Source organism: Parambassis ranga, chromosome 6, assembly GCF_900634625.1.
Source record: "Parambassis ranga chromosome 6, fParRan2.1, whole genome shotgun sequence".
Taxonomy (NCBI): domain Eukaryota; kingdom Metazoa; phylum Chordata; class Actinopteri; family Ambassidae; genus Parambassis; species Parambassis ranga.
In genome coordinates, this window is record NC_041027.1 from 10,152,125 (window position 1) to 10,165,966 (window position 13,842).

A 13,842-nucleotide genomic window follows, 5' to 3' on the forward strand; every position below is an offset into this window, starting at 1 on the left:
CATTCAGAGATAGGTGAGTGATGCCTCACACAGTGAACCAAACACTTAGCAGCGAAAGGTTAATATTTTATTATGTACAAAGCGCAACGATATACTAGTTAATACATGTCGAATAAAACGTGTAATGAACAAAGATAATAGCTAATAAGGGCTAAACTAAAGTTACAGCCCTCTGCGTACACCCCTCTCTTTCCTGTGACACTTGGTACAGTCTAACAATGTAATTAACAGTTGCTGGTTTCCATTGGCTGAAAACCAGGAAGTAAATAGGAGGCTGATTAGCGTGAGATGAAAATACAACACAGTTTAACAACGAATTCTTACTGTATTAGTCCATTAAGGAGTCAAGGAGTCCATCTTTTTAAAACAGTTGTAAGTTAGACAGCTTTGCTAATTAATAAAATAATTTAATATCAGAGATATAACTATATCAGCCACTTTCTACACTTTTTCATATTTGAACAAGATATTTCTTTTATTTTAAGGTTGCATAGTACATAATAGACCTACATGTTTTTATTGCCATGGAAAATCAAATTTCAGTATTTAATCCTTTGACAATTCTTCCTGTTTTTTTCTTGTTGTGTCTTCTGTACATAAAAAGTCACAAATAGCCTAAATCATGTTAGGGTATTATTAGATATAAGTGATATATGTTTCCCCTGCTCCTCTTCATTCCCCTCCCTCTCTTCCTCTTGCTGGCAGATGGATGCAGGATAATCCCACAGTGAGGGTGAATCCCCGATCCTCTGTCCATCTACTGGCTGTGCAAGGTGATCCTCCCGTCCCGGTGTCATCACAATCTATTTTTTTCCCCCTTCATTTCCATGCTCTGTATACTTTAGCTTGGTGATCAATATGCTGTCTGGAGAGGAGCACAGCATTAGGAGTAACATGAAACCCCCTATGTCAGAAGGCTTAAAGACCTACATTGTTAGTGTCTGCATACAGCAGAGGAGAACTTGTTTTTTTGCAGTTTCAGTTTAGAATCCAGAACAAATAAAACAATAAAATAATAAAAAAATGACAAAAACTGTAAAAATACTAATATTTAATATTGAGTCTATCAGTGAACTCCACTCAGTGAAACCATCCAATGAGCCTAACACATGTTGAACCTTTATATTTAGACTAGAGACATACATTACAATGTATAAAACAAAAATTAACCTAATATACAGGGAATACCTTTGTTTAATTGCCCATTTCAGCCTCTTATTATAATGAATCTTTATTGAATTGTTAATGAAACAATAAAGGAAATCAATAAAACCCTGAAGACACCTGTTGCATAATTAAATAACCATTAAGAATCTTTAGATTAGATATAAAGCATACAGAATGAACTTCAGATGTGAAAAGAAAGTGGCTCTAAACTGAATTAAAAGGGACTGAATAATCTTTTTTTAAACTAAATATTCTATTGCTATATGAGGCATTTTAAATTCCAAGAGTGCTGGTAGGCGGACAGATCAGAGGCCTGGTACATTAAACTGTATTTTACATGAGGAAATAATAATTGCATCTATTAATGTTGATATTAGATCATTTTACATAAAGCAGTGATATTTGCAGGGGTTCAGCTGCTTTTCTCAGTAAACCAATACTACAGAACAAAATATTTTGTTGTATTGGCACTTTTTTTTTTTTAAAGGACCAGTGTGGAAGATTTAGCAACATAAAAATGACAAATGTTACATATTCGTATAAGAATGTATGGTGGTAGCTTCAGTGTAAAAGTGCCACAGGGCCTTAGACTACTCTGGGCCTCATGGTGGAGCAACGTCGCAGGGAAGAGGACCCACATCCCCATATGTCTAGTTACAGGTGATTATATAAATATTGTATACCTATATTATATTATCTACTAATCCTGCATGCTGGTCTGTTGAACATGTGCGGATAAAGGACAAAAATAATCAGTGTTTTCAGTAAGGAAAAAGCTCTGATCTGATTGAGCTTCTTGATTTAAATTCTGCAGGTTTCTACTCTCTAAATTTCTGTGAAAACCAATTAAAGTCAAAAAAGAAAACAAAATGTCATCTTGAATCATTTAAATATAAAGGAGAGGCATCCAAATGAAATCCAAGTAATGTCAGTTAACACAGAAATATCTACATACAGTATACACATCAGCCAGGCCTAAAGAACAACCCACTTCCATCAAGGCTGATGTTTCCTAGAACACTCTTACTTAGGTTGTCTGTCACACAAAGTACACAACTGCAGTCACGCACAACACACTTTTTACATGTACTAATGCAGTCTCTTGGAAATCAGTTCAGTTATGATAACACAGTCAGACTTGCTGAAAATGGTCTCTTCATTTTGCTCTTTTAAGTGTTTTTCAGGTGAAACTTCCACACTCCTCACTGTGTGCAGATGATCAGCCGTGTTTATGTAAACTCTCGGCCTTCCTCTGCTCCATAAAGATAATTATTGGTTCCAGCTGGCTGGACATACTCTTCTGTTGTCTCCCAGTCTGAGACCCAGCCTCCTCCTCCTCCTCCCATGCCTCCTCCTCCGTTGGGATCTGAGCCCTGGTTCATGGCCCCGTAGCCTCCTCCACCACTTGTGCGATACAGCTCTTCCGTCTCATTTGCGAGCTCGTCTTCATCCAGGATTCCACATTTCTCGTCGCTCAGCTGCTCTGGCTCGGCCCAAGGTTGTTTTTCTCCAGATGCAAAGAGGCCTGTGGCAGAGAGACAGTTAGACCCATTCCACCGATAACAGAGCTGACAGCTATTCTGCAGAATTGAACATTGTTACGACGGAGAGAAGAGATAATACACACCATAGAATATAACACCTCCATAATGAACAAGTGATGCAATGAGAAAGACACCCTGCCACTCCTCTCGTGTCTGTCAAAGAAAGTATAAAGTTAAAAAACATCTCCACATTCATACATTGAGCGCCTTGGGTGAAGAGGCAGCAAACAGCAACAAATTACAAACACCACAGAAGGGAAGAAAAGAAGGAGCTGGGGGGAGGGTGAGTTCGCTTGCAGAAGCAGAGGAAGGCCTGCAGACTAAAACAGTTTCGGTACATATCTGATCTGCTTATGACTAAGAGAAATGGTTAAAATAAAAAGACGCCTCTGTGAGGAAGTGGCACTCCTTAGATTATTAGATCGGCTAATTTAAGATGCATCAAACAGTATGTAATGAGAACATGCATCGCAGATATTCAGCTCTCACCTTATGTTTTGTCATGGAACCAACTATGAGCGGGCAAACCATACCAGACAGAGTGCCCACACCGTTAGAGATACCCATCAGGATACTAGCATATCGTGGTGCAATGTCAAGGTGGTTGACATTGAAACCTTGAAAAAAATAAATAAATAAGTACACGTCCACTAAACTTTCATCATGTTCTAAGAAACAAACTGTATTTCACCTGAAATGGCAAAACCAGAGAAACCCACAGCCAGGACCAGGAATGTGATGGCAACACCTTTTGTGTGTGAGAAGCCCACCACCAGCAGCAGTGTGGCCTCCATCCCAAACCCTGAAGCACAAGAGCACAGAGGACTTTATTATATTATATTTCAAAGCAGGATACTTATTCAACTGAGCGGTTTGTCTTGGAGCTTTTTAGGCAACTGAGGTCAGCTTCTTAGAGACATGCACTGCATCCTTCCCCATTTTACATTAGTTTCAAAATTAGTCTCAAAAATAGCAGCTTCTGCTTCACAGTGAGTCATCATCATTTTGTTTTGATGCATCAGTTTTTTTCTCACTGTAACACATTATAATTAACCAATAGCTCCACTGTTATCTGAATACTCTATATGCATGCATGGGTTTCAGTTCTGCATCTCTGGCCTTCCGTTTGCTTTTTTCATACCTCCACAGTTCATAAGTTTTCGGACATTAGTGGTGGTCATGATTTGGTTAGAGCGCAGGTAGTCGGCAATCTGGCCACCGATGGGCACAATGATGGTCATAACCAGATGAGGGAGCGCAGACACTATGCCCACCTAGATCAGCAAGAGGAAAAATAACATTTAAAAAATTTTTTTCAGCACATTGCATGTGCTCCGTAGTTACATTTTGCTTTCTGTTACCTTGCTGATCTCAAAACCAAACACTTCCTCAAAGTACGCAGGCTGGCTGATGAGGAGCAAGTAGAAAGTCCAGCTTCTGCAGAAATTAGCCACAATGATGGCATACACCGGCATGGATGTAAAGAAGGCTCTCCATGGCGTGTTGAATTTCTGTAAGGCAAAAAATGTGCTTTGAATATGTATGCATACTTGTCTACACTACCAATAAACAAGCTTTAGCAGCCAGAAGACTGCAGGAGGCTGGAACCGAGAGAAGTGGCCTACTTTTATATGCGTTTCTGACTCAGATTGTAGCTGTTTACCATCTCTAGGCCCTTTGCTTAGATCTGTGTATGACTGTTTGACTCCTGACATCAGCTGCTTGTACTCACCGTCACCGATTGCTGAGCAGACGCGCCAATGCTTTCCTCAATGTATTTTCTCTCCTCTTCAGTGATGGTGGGGTGAGCCGCTGGACTCTCATATGACACCAGAATCCAGAAGCAGTACCACATGACACCAAAGGTTCCTGGAGGAAACATAAATAGTTATATTATGTTTTTAAATTGAGGGTTAAATAATTCCTTTTGGAGGTCAGAGGTCACTGTGGAGCTTTACTGGTTAGCTGCAACATGATGGTACAAACGTAGTGGTTTTCCTGCCTGTGCTGTTTTAGCTTGCGTCAGCTTCTACTGTCTTACTGTGCTACTGTTTGCAGTCGTTACAAACTCTTTCCTCCCAGTTTATTAGTTTTATCAAGGAAACAATTACATTTTATATCAGCTGTTAATGTAATTTCCCCATTGTGGGAAGGTTTTCATAATCTTAATATTAATCTACGTCTAAGGAGGAGGTTTGCACAACTAAAGGTCAAAGGTGTCTTACCATAGACATAGAACACTGATGACCATCCTGAGTACTGGACTAAGATTCCTGCTAAGGGCATGGCAATCACAGCACCAGCATAAGATCCTGAAAAAGAAAGGAAAACACTGGGTCTAATGTGGCAACTATAAATTATTTTTACACCTATCATACAGATACATCTACAGACTCACCACAAAAGGCTGTTGTTGCCAAACGACTTCTCTCAAGAGGCGGTGCCCATTTTGCCCAAATGCCGTGACAGGCCGGATATGAAACACCCTGTGAGATGGTGAGTTTAAGTTACATCATAACAACACAGCACATGAACAGAAATTTAGCTCATTGCCACTTCTTCTTTTTTTGTATGAGAAGAGCGTAACGCACCTCCACTAGTCCTTGAAACACCCTGACAATGATAACACAGCCGAAATGTAGGCGCGCTGCTGATGGGATGAGCATGTTCAGGCAAGATGTGGCCACTACAGCGAAGCCAAACACTCTGAAAGACAAAGAATCATGCTGCATGAGAACAGATGACATTATTCTTTGGTTATAATACAGAGGATATGGAGCACTGACACACCTGTTTGCTGCAAACTTTTGGCAGATGAAGCCTCCAGGGATTTGGGTTACTATGTATCCCCAGAAGAATGAACCATGGATCATTCCCACTGTTTCTGGATCCCAGTCAAACTGTGCTTTCTGTCAGGACAGACATGCATATGAAGATACATATAAATATATATATGGTCCAGCACTGACACCTACTGAGCAGCCAGCAGTATTCCATCACATTCTTCAATCTTTACCACTATTTATATGTAACATTATACACTGCAAACTTGAAAATTGTTCCTTTATAGAGCTCTGATTCACTGTCAGGGCTCATTAGGACAGCTGGTGAAAATAGAAAGTACATGTTATGTCAGAGATGTCCACACATCTACTGCCATATGTGTCCAGTCAAGACTTATCTTTAAACTTTGACTTGACATTATAGGGATGCAGTACATGAGTGAAACAGATCTCCCCCTCCTTCTGCCGCCACTTACCACTATGACCTCCTTGTTGTCTCTGTAGATGGTGTGGCTGTTGACCATGCTGACGATGGCCACGCCCAAGTTACATCGGATCCCGAAGGAGATGCAGAAGCCAATACCGGAGAGGATAGCAATGATGTAGCGCCTGGGCAGGCCGAAACACGTGCAGTCCACCACAGGCATCTCCTTCTCTTCTGCCAACTCAGGCCGGCCCTCCGCCGACAGCTCAATGGTCTCGCCATTTTCCTGTTTCTTCTCAAGAGCACTGCAATGAAGGGAAATGCAAAAGGTAACACATGCACCCAGTGAAGCACTTATATGTTCCTCTTTTTCTTGTAGTTCTCAGGGTCTGCCTAGGCCTTACTAATCAATCAGAGCAGACTGGGCATTTTGAAAAAGGTCATTGTCATTGTTCAGTTTGATGCTGTCCCCATCCTCAACACTGTAGCTTGCCACATACACAATCTTTACAGTACACACTGAAACAGGCCCCTGAGTCTTATTTTGAGTCTGTGTTCAGCTTCTAAACTCTTTCTTTGAGAGGAATCAGTCTCTCAGCGTATCTGAGGTTTTCCAAACTCTTGCTGCCACATTGCAAACAGATCCATGTGTGAAGGATGACAGCTCGGCTTGATAAAAGATGCACACATCTAGATGTTCAGACATTTTTCAGCTGTCAGTATCTCCAGCATCGTAACAAGAGACAGTCAGTGCAGTTGTCTGTGCAACTTCCTGGGAAAGCATTGACTTATTATGTCTTCTCAAGGTCTTAACATCTCAACTTTTTTTATGTCTCCTGACAAAACCCAGCAATGACAGGATGAAAGTGTACTTGCACACATGGATGAGGCTCTTTTCTGGCTGAGAAATCATGACCTCTGCCAGCCTCCAGTCTAACAAGCATCAAATATGCATCTAAAAGCAGCAGCTATTTATTAAACATGACACATGCGATGCTGAGTTCTCAGATCAGACTGAAGCCAGGCAGGTCACATCGTTACACACACTGAGGCTTCCACACGTGTGTGTCATTACACAGTGGTCTCTGTCTGGTGAATGTGAGGTGCACACAACACATTGTCCTCATGGTTTTTACCTTGCATAGAGTGTGATTAGGGCTTGGACTGTTTTATTTAACAGCTTGGTCTGAAGAACAGAGGGAGATGGCATGAAAGACATTTCAGTGTAAAACGACAGAATCACCATGGTGTTCTATTAGCGAGGCATGTGAATAGTCACTGAAGAGTCACAATATATGTAGACCCTAGGGATGTGTATTGGCAAGAATCTGGCGATACGATACATATCACGATACAATACGATATACGATATATCCTGATACTGTAACAAAGACGGTATATATTGAGATTGTATGAAAAGCTTGTTTGGAAAAGCCTCACCTGAATACTAGTAATACATCTTACATCTCTACAAGAACAAGATGTTTAATTATAATTATTATAATCATAAGAACATTGCACAATATAACTGTATCTCACATTCAAGTTGTTTTTATGCTGAAAGAGACAGTGTGCACCACAAAAGTAAGATGTTGACATTAATGTTTGCTCATAATTAATAAAAAATCGATTTGACCACAACTTAAATCGATACCAGTATCTCCAAATAAAATATCGGGATATTTCAGAGAATCGATTTATTCTTACACCCCTAGTAAACCCTGTATAAAAACTGACAAAATACACACAATTTTTACAACTGTATGAATGAAATATCCACAATTTCACACACAAGAGCAGTTTCTATATGTTGGTATTATTGTGCCAAGCTCAGCATTCAGGGCTGTGAATGAAGCCAATATAGACGTGTCAAAAACTTTGCCCATATTTGGATTAACCAGTAGCTACAGTCTGTCCATGACCATCATGCTGAGCTTCAAAACCACATAGGATAATTATGGGAACCATTATAGGATAATCTCAAAAAAATTGAGCAAAAAAAAAAAACATTACACCTATTTTTTCCATCTGCACCAAGCTTCTCTGCCATTTTCCTTGCTGCCATGGTAACAACTCTCACCTCCTCACACATTCACAGGAGGGCCCCAGCTACATAAACACCATTTTATTCCCCTTGACAATTCAGCCCTGGCTGCTGTTTCCGTGAGGTCATGCAGAAGGAAACACAATGCCAGCAAGGGGACCAGTCACGCTCAAAGCAAAAGTATAATTTAAGCTTTATACATTGGTGAAAATGATTACATTGAATCTCAAACCAACACCTTCACAGCTGCAGTTTCAGAGTACTCGCCACAGATTGCATTCCACATTAACATACATATTTGTGGAATTATTTGTTGTATCATAAGCCTTAAATGTCTTCTGGGCACCATGCTATTAGATAATTCAGAGAAAATGTTGCCGTTTTCTTTTCTTTTTTTCTTCAATACTGATGGAATCATTTATATAATACTCTTATAATACAACATGCTCTGTTGGTTACTGTAAGCAGGGGTCCAAACCGTATTCAACACTGATGAAGTATTAATGATTCTGACTGTTAAATTATTGATATCTCTTCCTCTCTTGGACTATTTTAGTCTGGGCGGGTCTCTCTCACTCTGTCTTCATTCGTCCTGCTGTCTCTTCATCTTTAACCCTGCCTTCTTTACTGACAGCTCCCCTGACTCACACAGACTCTCACACACAATTCACAACATTTCCCTTCTTCTTCCAACACCAATTTATTTCCAGGAAATGTCCACATGGAGATTTCTTTCTTTCTTTCTTTCTTTCTTTCTTTCTTTCTTTCTTTCTTTCTTTCTTTCTTTCTCACATATTTTCTGTCATATCTGTGGCTGTGACTTTTCATGACTGACACTGAGACAAGGAAAATCCGTTGTAATCCTCACAATCTACCTGACCTTCTCTTTCAGTGGCTCTCTGGGCACCTCGAGGAAAGGTCTGGGTGAAGCATTACTGCGGGGCAATTTAACTGGAATGGAAACAAGCATGTATGAATCTTGTGATGTCTCAAAAGGCTGAAGTCACATTAACACCTTTGAGTTTACCCAGTTCTCTCTCTCTCTCTCTCTCCAGGTTAATCTCTTAATTCAGACATGAAGGACAAATGTCAGGGTGGTTCAGCAGCTTGGTGAGTGAACAGCATTATTGTATAAGAGGACTGGTGAAGAGTGAAGCTCCATGACATGAAAAGGGTCTAAAATATCTTCTCACAAGCACAAAGTTTGGACAAAAATATGCACTAAAATGCTGTAATAATTTACATTTAATCCCATATGATATAATCCCTGGCTGTCATCATACATTGCTGCACTAGAAGTGTCCTTTCACAATAAAACACACAGCAATGCCCTCTTGTCTTTCTCCTCTGCCAACGCTTAGCACTTTGCGTGCCGAGACCAGGACCAGGTTACAGGGCCCTGGCGCGCAGGTACATCACAATAGGGAGCACCTGAGTGCACGTGCGCCTGGCGGAAATGAAAGCTTATCCAGGCCGCTGTGCACTCTCATGTCGCAGGTCGAGTGGCCTAATCCTGGCTGTTAGAGGCCCTGGGGAGGAGGTGGGGTTGGAGGGGGTGGTAAGGGACATGATGATGACTATCGGACTACTTAGGGGAGAGGGGAGAGAGAGCGAGAGAGAGAGAGAGAGAGAGAGAGAGAGAGAGAGAGAGAGAAGTGGCCAAGGTGTACGGCCTGCAGGGATTTACGTGGGCCGACAGCTTGGACGAGGAGAAGCTATTTCTGGAGAGGATTTAAGTGTTTAGACGCTGCATCAAATCCCAGGAGAAAGAAAGGGGAGTCCATCAATACCTTCTTGCTTTCAGATCACTGGACAGGCTCCTGATTATACCTCACACGCCGTTTCTTAGGTGTGTCACGCACTTTTGTAACTTCCTGCCAATAGGACTGAAAAAGCTCCGGGCGTGGGGAACGCCCCGAATTTCCTTAATCCATCAACACATGTTTCTGCTATTAGGCTATTTTATATAGCTAATCCTGCAATGGTCCTTTTTTTATTATGTATTTTTTTTATTTATTTTTTTATTTTACAAAATAACCAATATGGTCTAATAAAGCAGGAACTTAAACGGCCCAAAATGTTCCCATAAAACAGCACATAAGTGTGACAAGGTTCCTGGAACTTGACAAATGTGACAACACTGCAAAACAGCCTGAAAGAAATGGATCCATGTATCGACCCAGCGCTTCATCTTACACCGATAGAACAGTTTGGGCATAAATGAAACTTAATTCTTTTCCTCTGGAGCAAAGGAGGATCATTTACTTAACACTGCGTGCAGTGAAGGAGACTTTGGAGATTAATTTTAGATTTCTGTACCCTCAGAGAAAATGCTTTCATCCTTTGATTAGAGGCCATTATATGCCACCCAAAGTGTGGTCATTCTGTAGAGACAGATGTGCGGGGTGATCCAGGCCCCTGGACTATCCTGATCTTCCCTTAGATTATGTTACAGCAGCATCAGATTTGCCTCCAGGTGCCCAGATTAACCACAAAAGACAAACTTTCTTTTGAACATTAAAGATCAGCCTGCACATGTTTTCTTATTACATGGATTTTTTTGTTTTTACATACCCGTATATTTTCCCGAGAGTCTTGGCTGCTACGGCCTTAAACCTGTCCGGCCGGATCTCCATCCTCACGACTCCAGGACCGGACCAATGTGCAGTCTTTGCGCGCTCCCGTCTGAGCGCAAAGTCCTCTCCTTTTGCTCCGTGCGCTTCTCTCTCTCTCACATAAAAAAATGATTTTTACTCGGTCATCGGACCCTTTGACCTGCAGGTTCCTGCGCAGCGGAATCTACAGTCAGCGACACAGATTGTCCAGAGATTTACTGTACTTCAGCTGCCTTTATGTAAAATTAACCGAACAAACATCTTCTGTGCCACTTTTGTCTGAGTCCTTAATGCCCACGCAAACTTCTTCACACCCTTGGGTGTCCGATAAGGTCTCCAGCGCGCTGTGGACAACTTTCGACAGGATTCATGGCCGAACGGTGCCTCTGGCCGTGGTCCTGAACACAGATTACTGCCGCCTGCGCGCTAATCTCTCCAAGTGTGTGTAGTGAGTGGAAGGTATAGCATGTCACTTCCTTTCCCCGCAAACCGGCGTTTTAAGCATCTACTGTTCAGGCACAGGCTATTCTTGGACCATACGAGCCTTGAATGGAGAGTAAACACTGTCCGATCGAAGCATATTAGTATAGTTCAGGTATCTGTGGGAGGGGGTGGGCAGACAGCTCTCAGGACGCAGCGACGCTTCCAGCAGCAGAAATTCACTTAAACTGCACGTTTATATACTAAAAAAAAAAACAAATTTGAATTATTAAAAAATAAAAGAATAATATAAAATAATTAAATCTGCATTTCCCCAAGAACATGTGTTTGAAAAATGTTAAACTAAACTCAAAATGAATAAAAGCCTTGTGCTGTGTTTAAAGCTGAAATAGTGGGCTTAAACATTTAGAAGTTAATTCATTTAAATGTTTAAACGTAGAAAACAGTTAAATATTTGAAAAATATTTAAAAAATTACAAGGAGAAAATCACAAATGTCACTACAGATTAGATCATCTGTAAATCTGTGTATCATATCACGTCTTTCATTGGGTGCTTTTATTTTGAAAATCTGACATAGGTCACCTTTCTTACATGAACTTCTTTTTGACCTGTCCTGTTTGACTCCTTTGACTTGTTTCTTGGTCCATGTATGGATTCTCTGACTAATCTCCAGATTTTAATTCGAGGCTTTTATTTTGAAAATTAATCAGAAATTGGTCTAGTTTCTTCTGTTAACCCAGGTATGAGACCTGGGATTTGTTTTAAAGGTCCATGTTAGGTTCAGGTCATCATTTTGAACTCCAGAAAGGATGAGCCTCAGCTTTATGTGTTGGACATGCTAATCATTCAAAATCAGAAATCAGACATTTGTTTTTATTACTGGATTGTTTATTTTCTACTTTAGCTGACAAACCTACAGCACAGATTGTGATGCACAGAGTTTAGATTAGATGTGGTTGTTCAATGAGAGGTTTCAGTGCAGAGAAGTTTTTTTAAATTATTATTAATTTCTGAATCTCTCCAGTAAGGGACAGAAACAATTAATCTGGGGACTTGTTTTATCTATTTTGCACAGTGGGTGGGACAAAAAGTGAGTCTGATAACATGCACATTCAATCACCTGTCACCTACACTACACTCACTACACACTACACTATCATTCAGAATCAGATGTAGCTCTTCTCCAAATCTTTTGCCGATATTGTTCTCAGAGACTGTGAAGAGAGGTAGCGGGGAGGGAAGGGCATGGCAGAGGGAGGAGGGGACAGACAGGGCGGGACGGAAATGATGGACGGGGTGTCTGAGAGAGATCCATAGCCAGCCTTCTGCATGTCCCGAGCACTGGAGCCGACAGAGGCGTGGAAAAACACAGAGGGAGGATCCATAGCGTCTGAGGTTAAATCTGCAGAGACGTAGGAACATGCTCACTTTCTTTCTCATCATATCACTTTTTTTCCTTACTATCAAAACTTTACTTAACCATTATTTTCTGTCTTTACAGGGTTTAATTAAGAAAAACACCACGATTTGTTAATATAAAAAAAACAACAACTCCATTTTCTGAGTTTCCTTGGTCTCAATGGAGATGGCAGCCTGCACTTCACCACATGGCCACCAGGGGCGCTCAAGTAATCTTGGCACAATACAAAGATAATGCCTTCTTTGCTACTGATGGAGAAAAGAGTTTCCTTTTAAAGCTGCACCACAAGAGCAGGAGGTTCTTTAGTACCAAAATAAACATGACTCATCACTTCTCATGTTTAGCCAGTCTGATATTATATGATATGATACCCATGAGAGGAGACGAGGACAAAAAAAAAAAACAGATGTTACAATTCCTTCAGGTGCTCTAAACGACTGTTTCCCCCAGTGTGAGCCTGAAAATGGTTCAATAACAATTACCTGAGTCCTCGTTGAGCTGGGTGTGCAGGTACTGTTGTTTGGTGTAGAACTTGTTGTAGATACAGTACACAGCAGCCATCAGAGCGAAGGTCCCCATGGCTGCAGCGATGAACAGACCTACTTTGGCGTTATCTTTGTCTACCTGGGCATCTGTATGGGCACAAATACCAGAGGCTGGAAGTAAATGTTAGCTCCTTCTATTAAACGGTGGTTATTTACATAGACTTACATGTCATCTTAGCATTTAAAAGAGTGTTTTCATCTTTTCTGAGAATGTCCTGTATCCGTTGCGCAGGAGGAGGAGGTGCCGGTAGGGCCTGATGGCCGCTGACCTCCTGCTCAGACTGTAGGGTGCTCTGGGAGCTGCTCAGAGGAAACACGAGCAGCAGGCTCAAAACTGCCAGGCCTGCCATGTGGGTCATCCGCTGGTACACTAACATCACAAACAGTGAAAACTGAAATCATGCACTAATGTATATTTGACTTATTTTTGAATGTGCTAAAAAGCCTCTGCTGTTGTTTTCCTTAGTAAAAACATACAGCACGCTGCCACTCTAAAAAGACCATTGAAACAATTTAACAGACTATTATACACAAACACTACAAAGCTGTAAATGTTGAACGGTTACCTGAGGTTGAAGCGAGGACGTCGGTGTTCTCTGTGTCGGGTGTTGGTCCTGTTCCCTTTGCCTCTCTGGTTGACTGAAGGGAAACTGCATCCAAGACAACTGAACTCCCCAGACACCTTATTTTTCCTATGGGGACACCTGTGAATACTCCTCCACACACACACAGCTAGAGAGTGGTTAAGAAATGCTCTGGTAATCAAGACAAAGACACTCTGAATTTAACAACAATATGCTGCTCTATTTATTTATTTTACTGTTTTTGCACAGCTGTTAAAAAATGAAATTGTTGTA

The 13,842-nt window shown here is 41.1% G+C and overlaps 1 protein-coding gene across 2 annotated transcripts; it reads right to left on the reverse strand.

The window, feature by feature from the left end:
* Nucleotides 1-1,996: 1,996 nt before the first annotated feature.
* Nucleotides 1,997-10,598, reverse strand: LOC114437344 (vesicular glutamate transporter 1-like). Of its 2 annotated transcripts, none has more exons than XM_028407980.1 (13): nucleotides 10,537-10,598; nucleotides 5,971-6,223; nucleotides 5,502-5,620; nucleotides 5,303-5,417; nucleotides 5,110-5,197; nucleotides 4,937-5,023; nucleotides 4,457-4,580; nucleotides 4,073-4,241; nucleotides 3,853-3,985; nucleotides 3,403-3,513; nucleotides 3,201-3,328; nucleotides 2,795-2,864; nucleotides 1,997-2,692 (listed from the first exon to the last, which is right to left on the reverse strand). In XM_028407980.1, the coding sequence occupies exons 1-13, from the start codon at nucleotides 10,596-10,598 to the stop codon at nucleotides 2,397-2,399; spliced, it is 1,755 nt and encodes a 584-aa protein (XP_028263781.1). In that variant the 3' UTR covers nucleotides 1,997-2,396. The 2 variants fall into 2 exon arrangements, with proteins under 2 accessions (XP_028263781.1, XP_028263782.1); XM_028407981.1 differs by having other exon boundaries at nucleotides 4,073-4,222; nucleotides 4,444-4,580.
* Nucleotides 10,599-13,842: the final 3,244 nt, after the last annotated feature.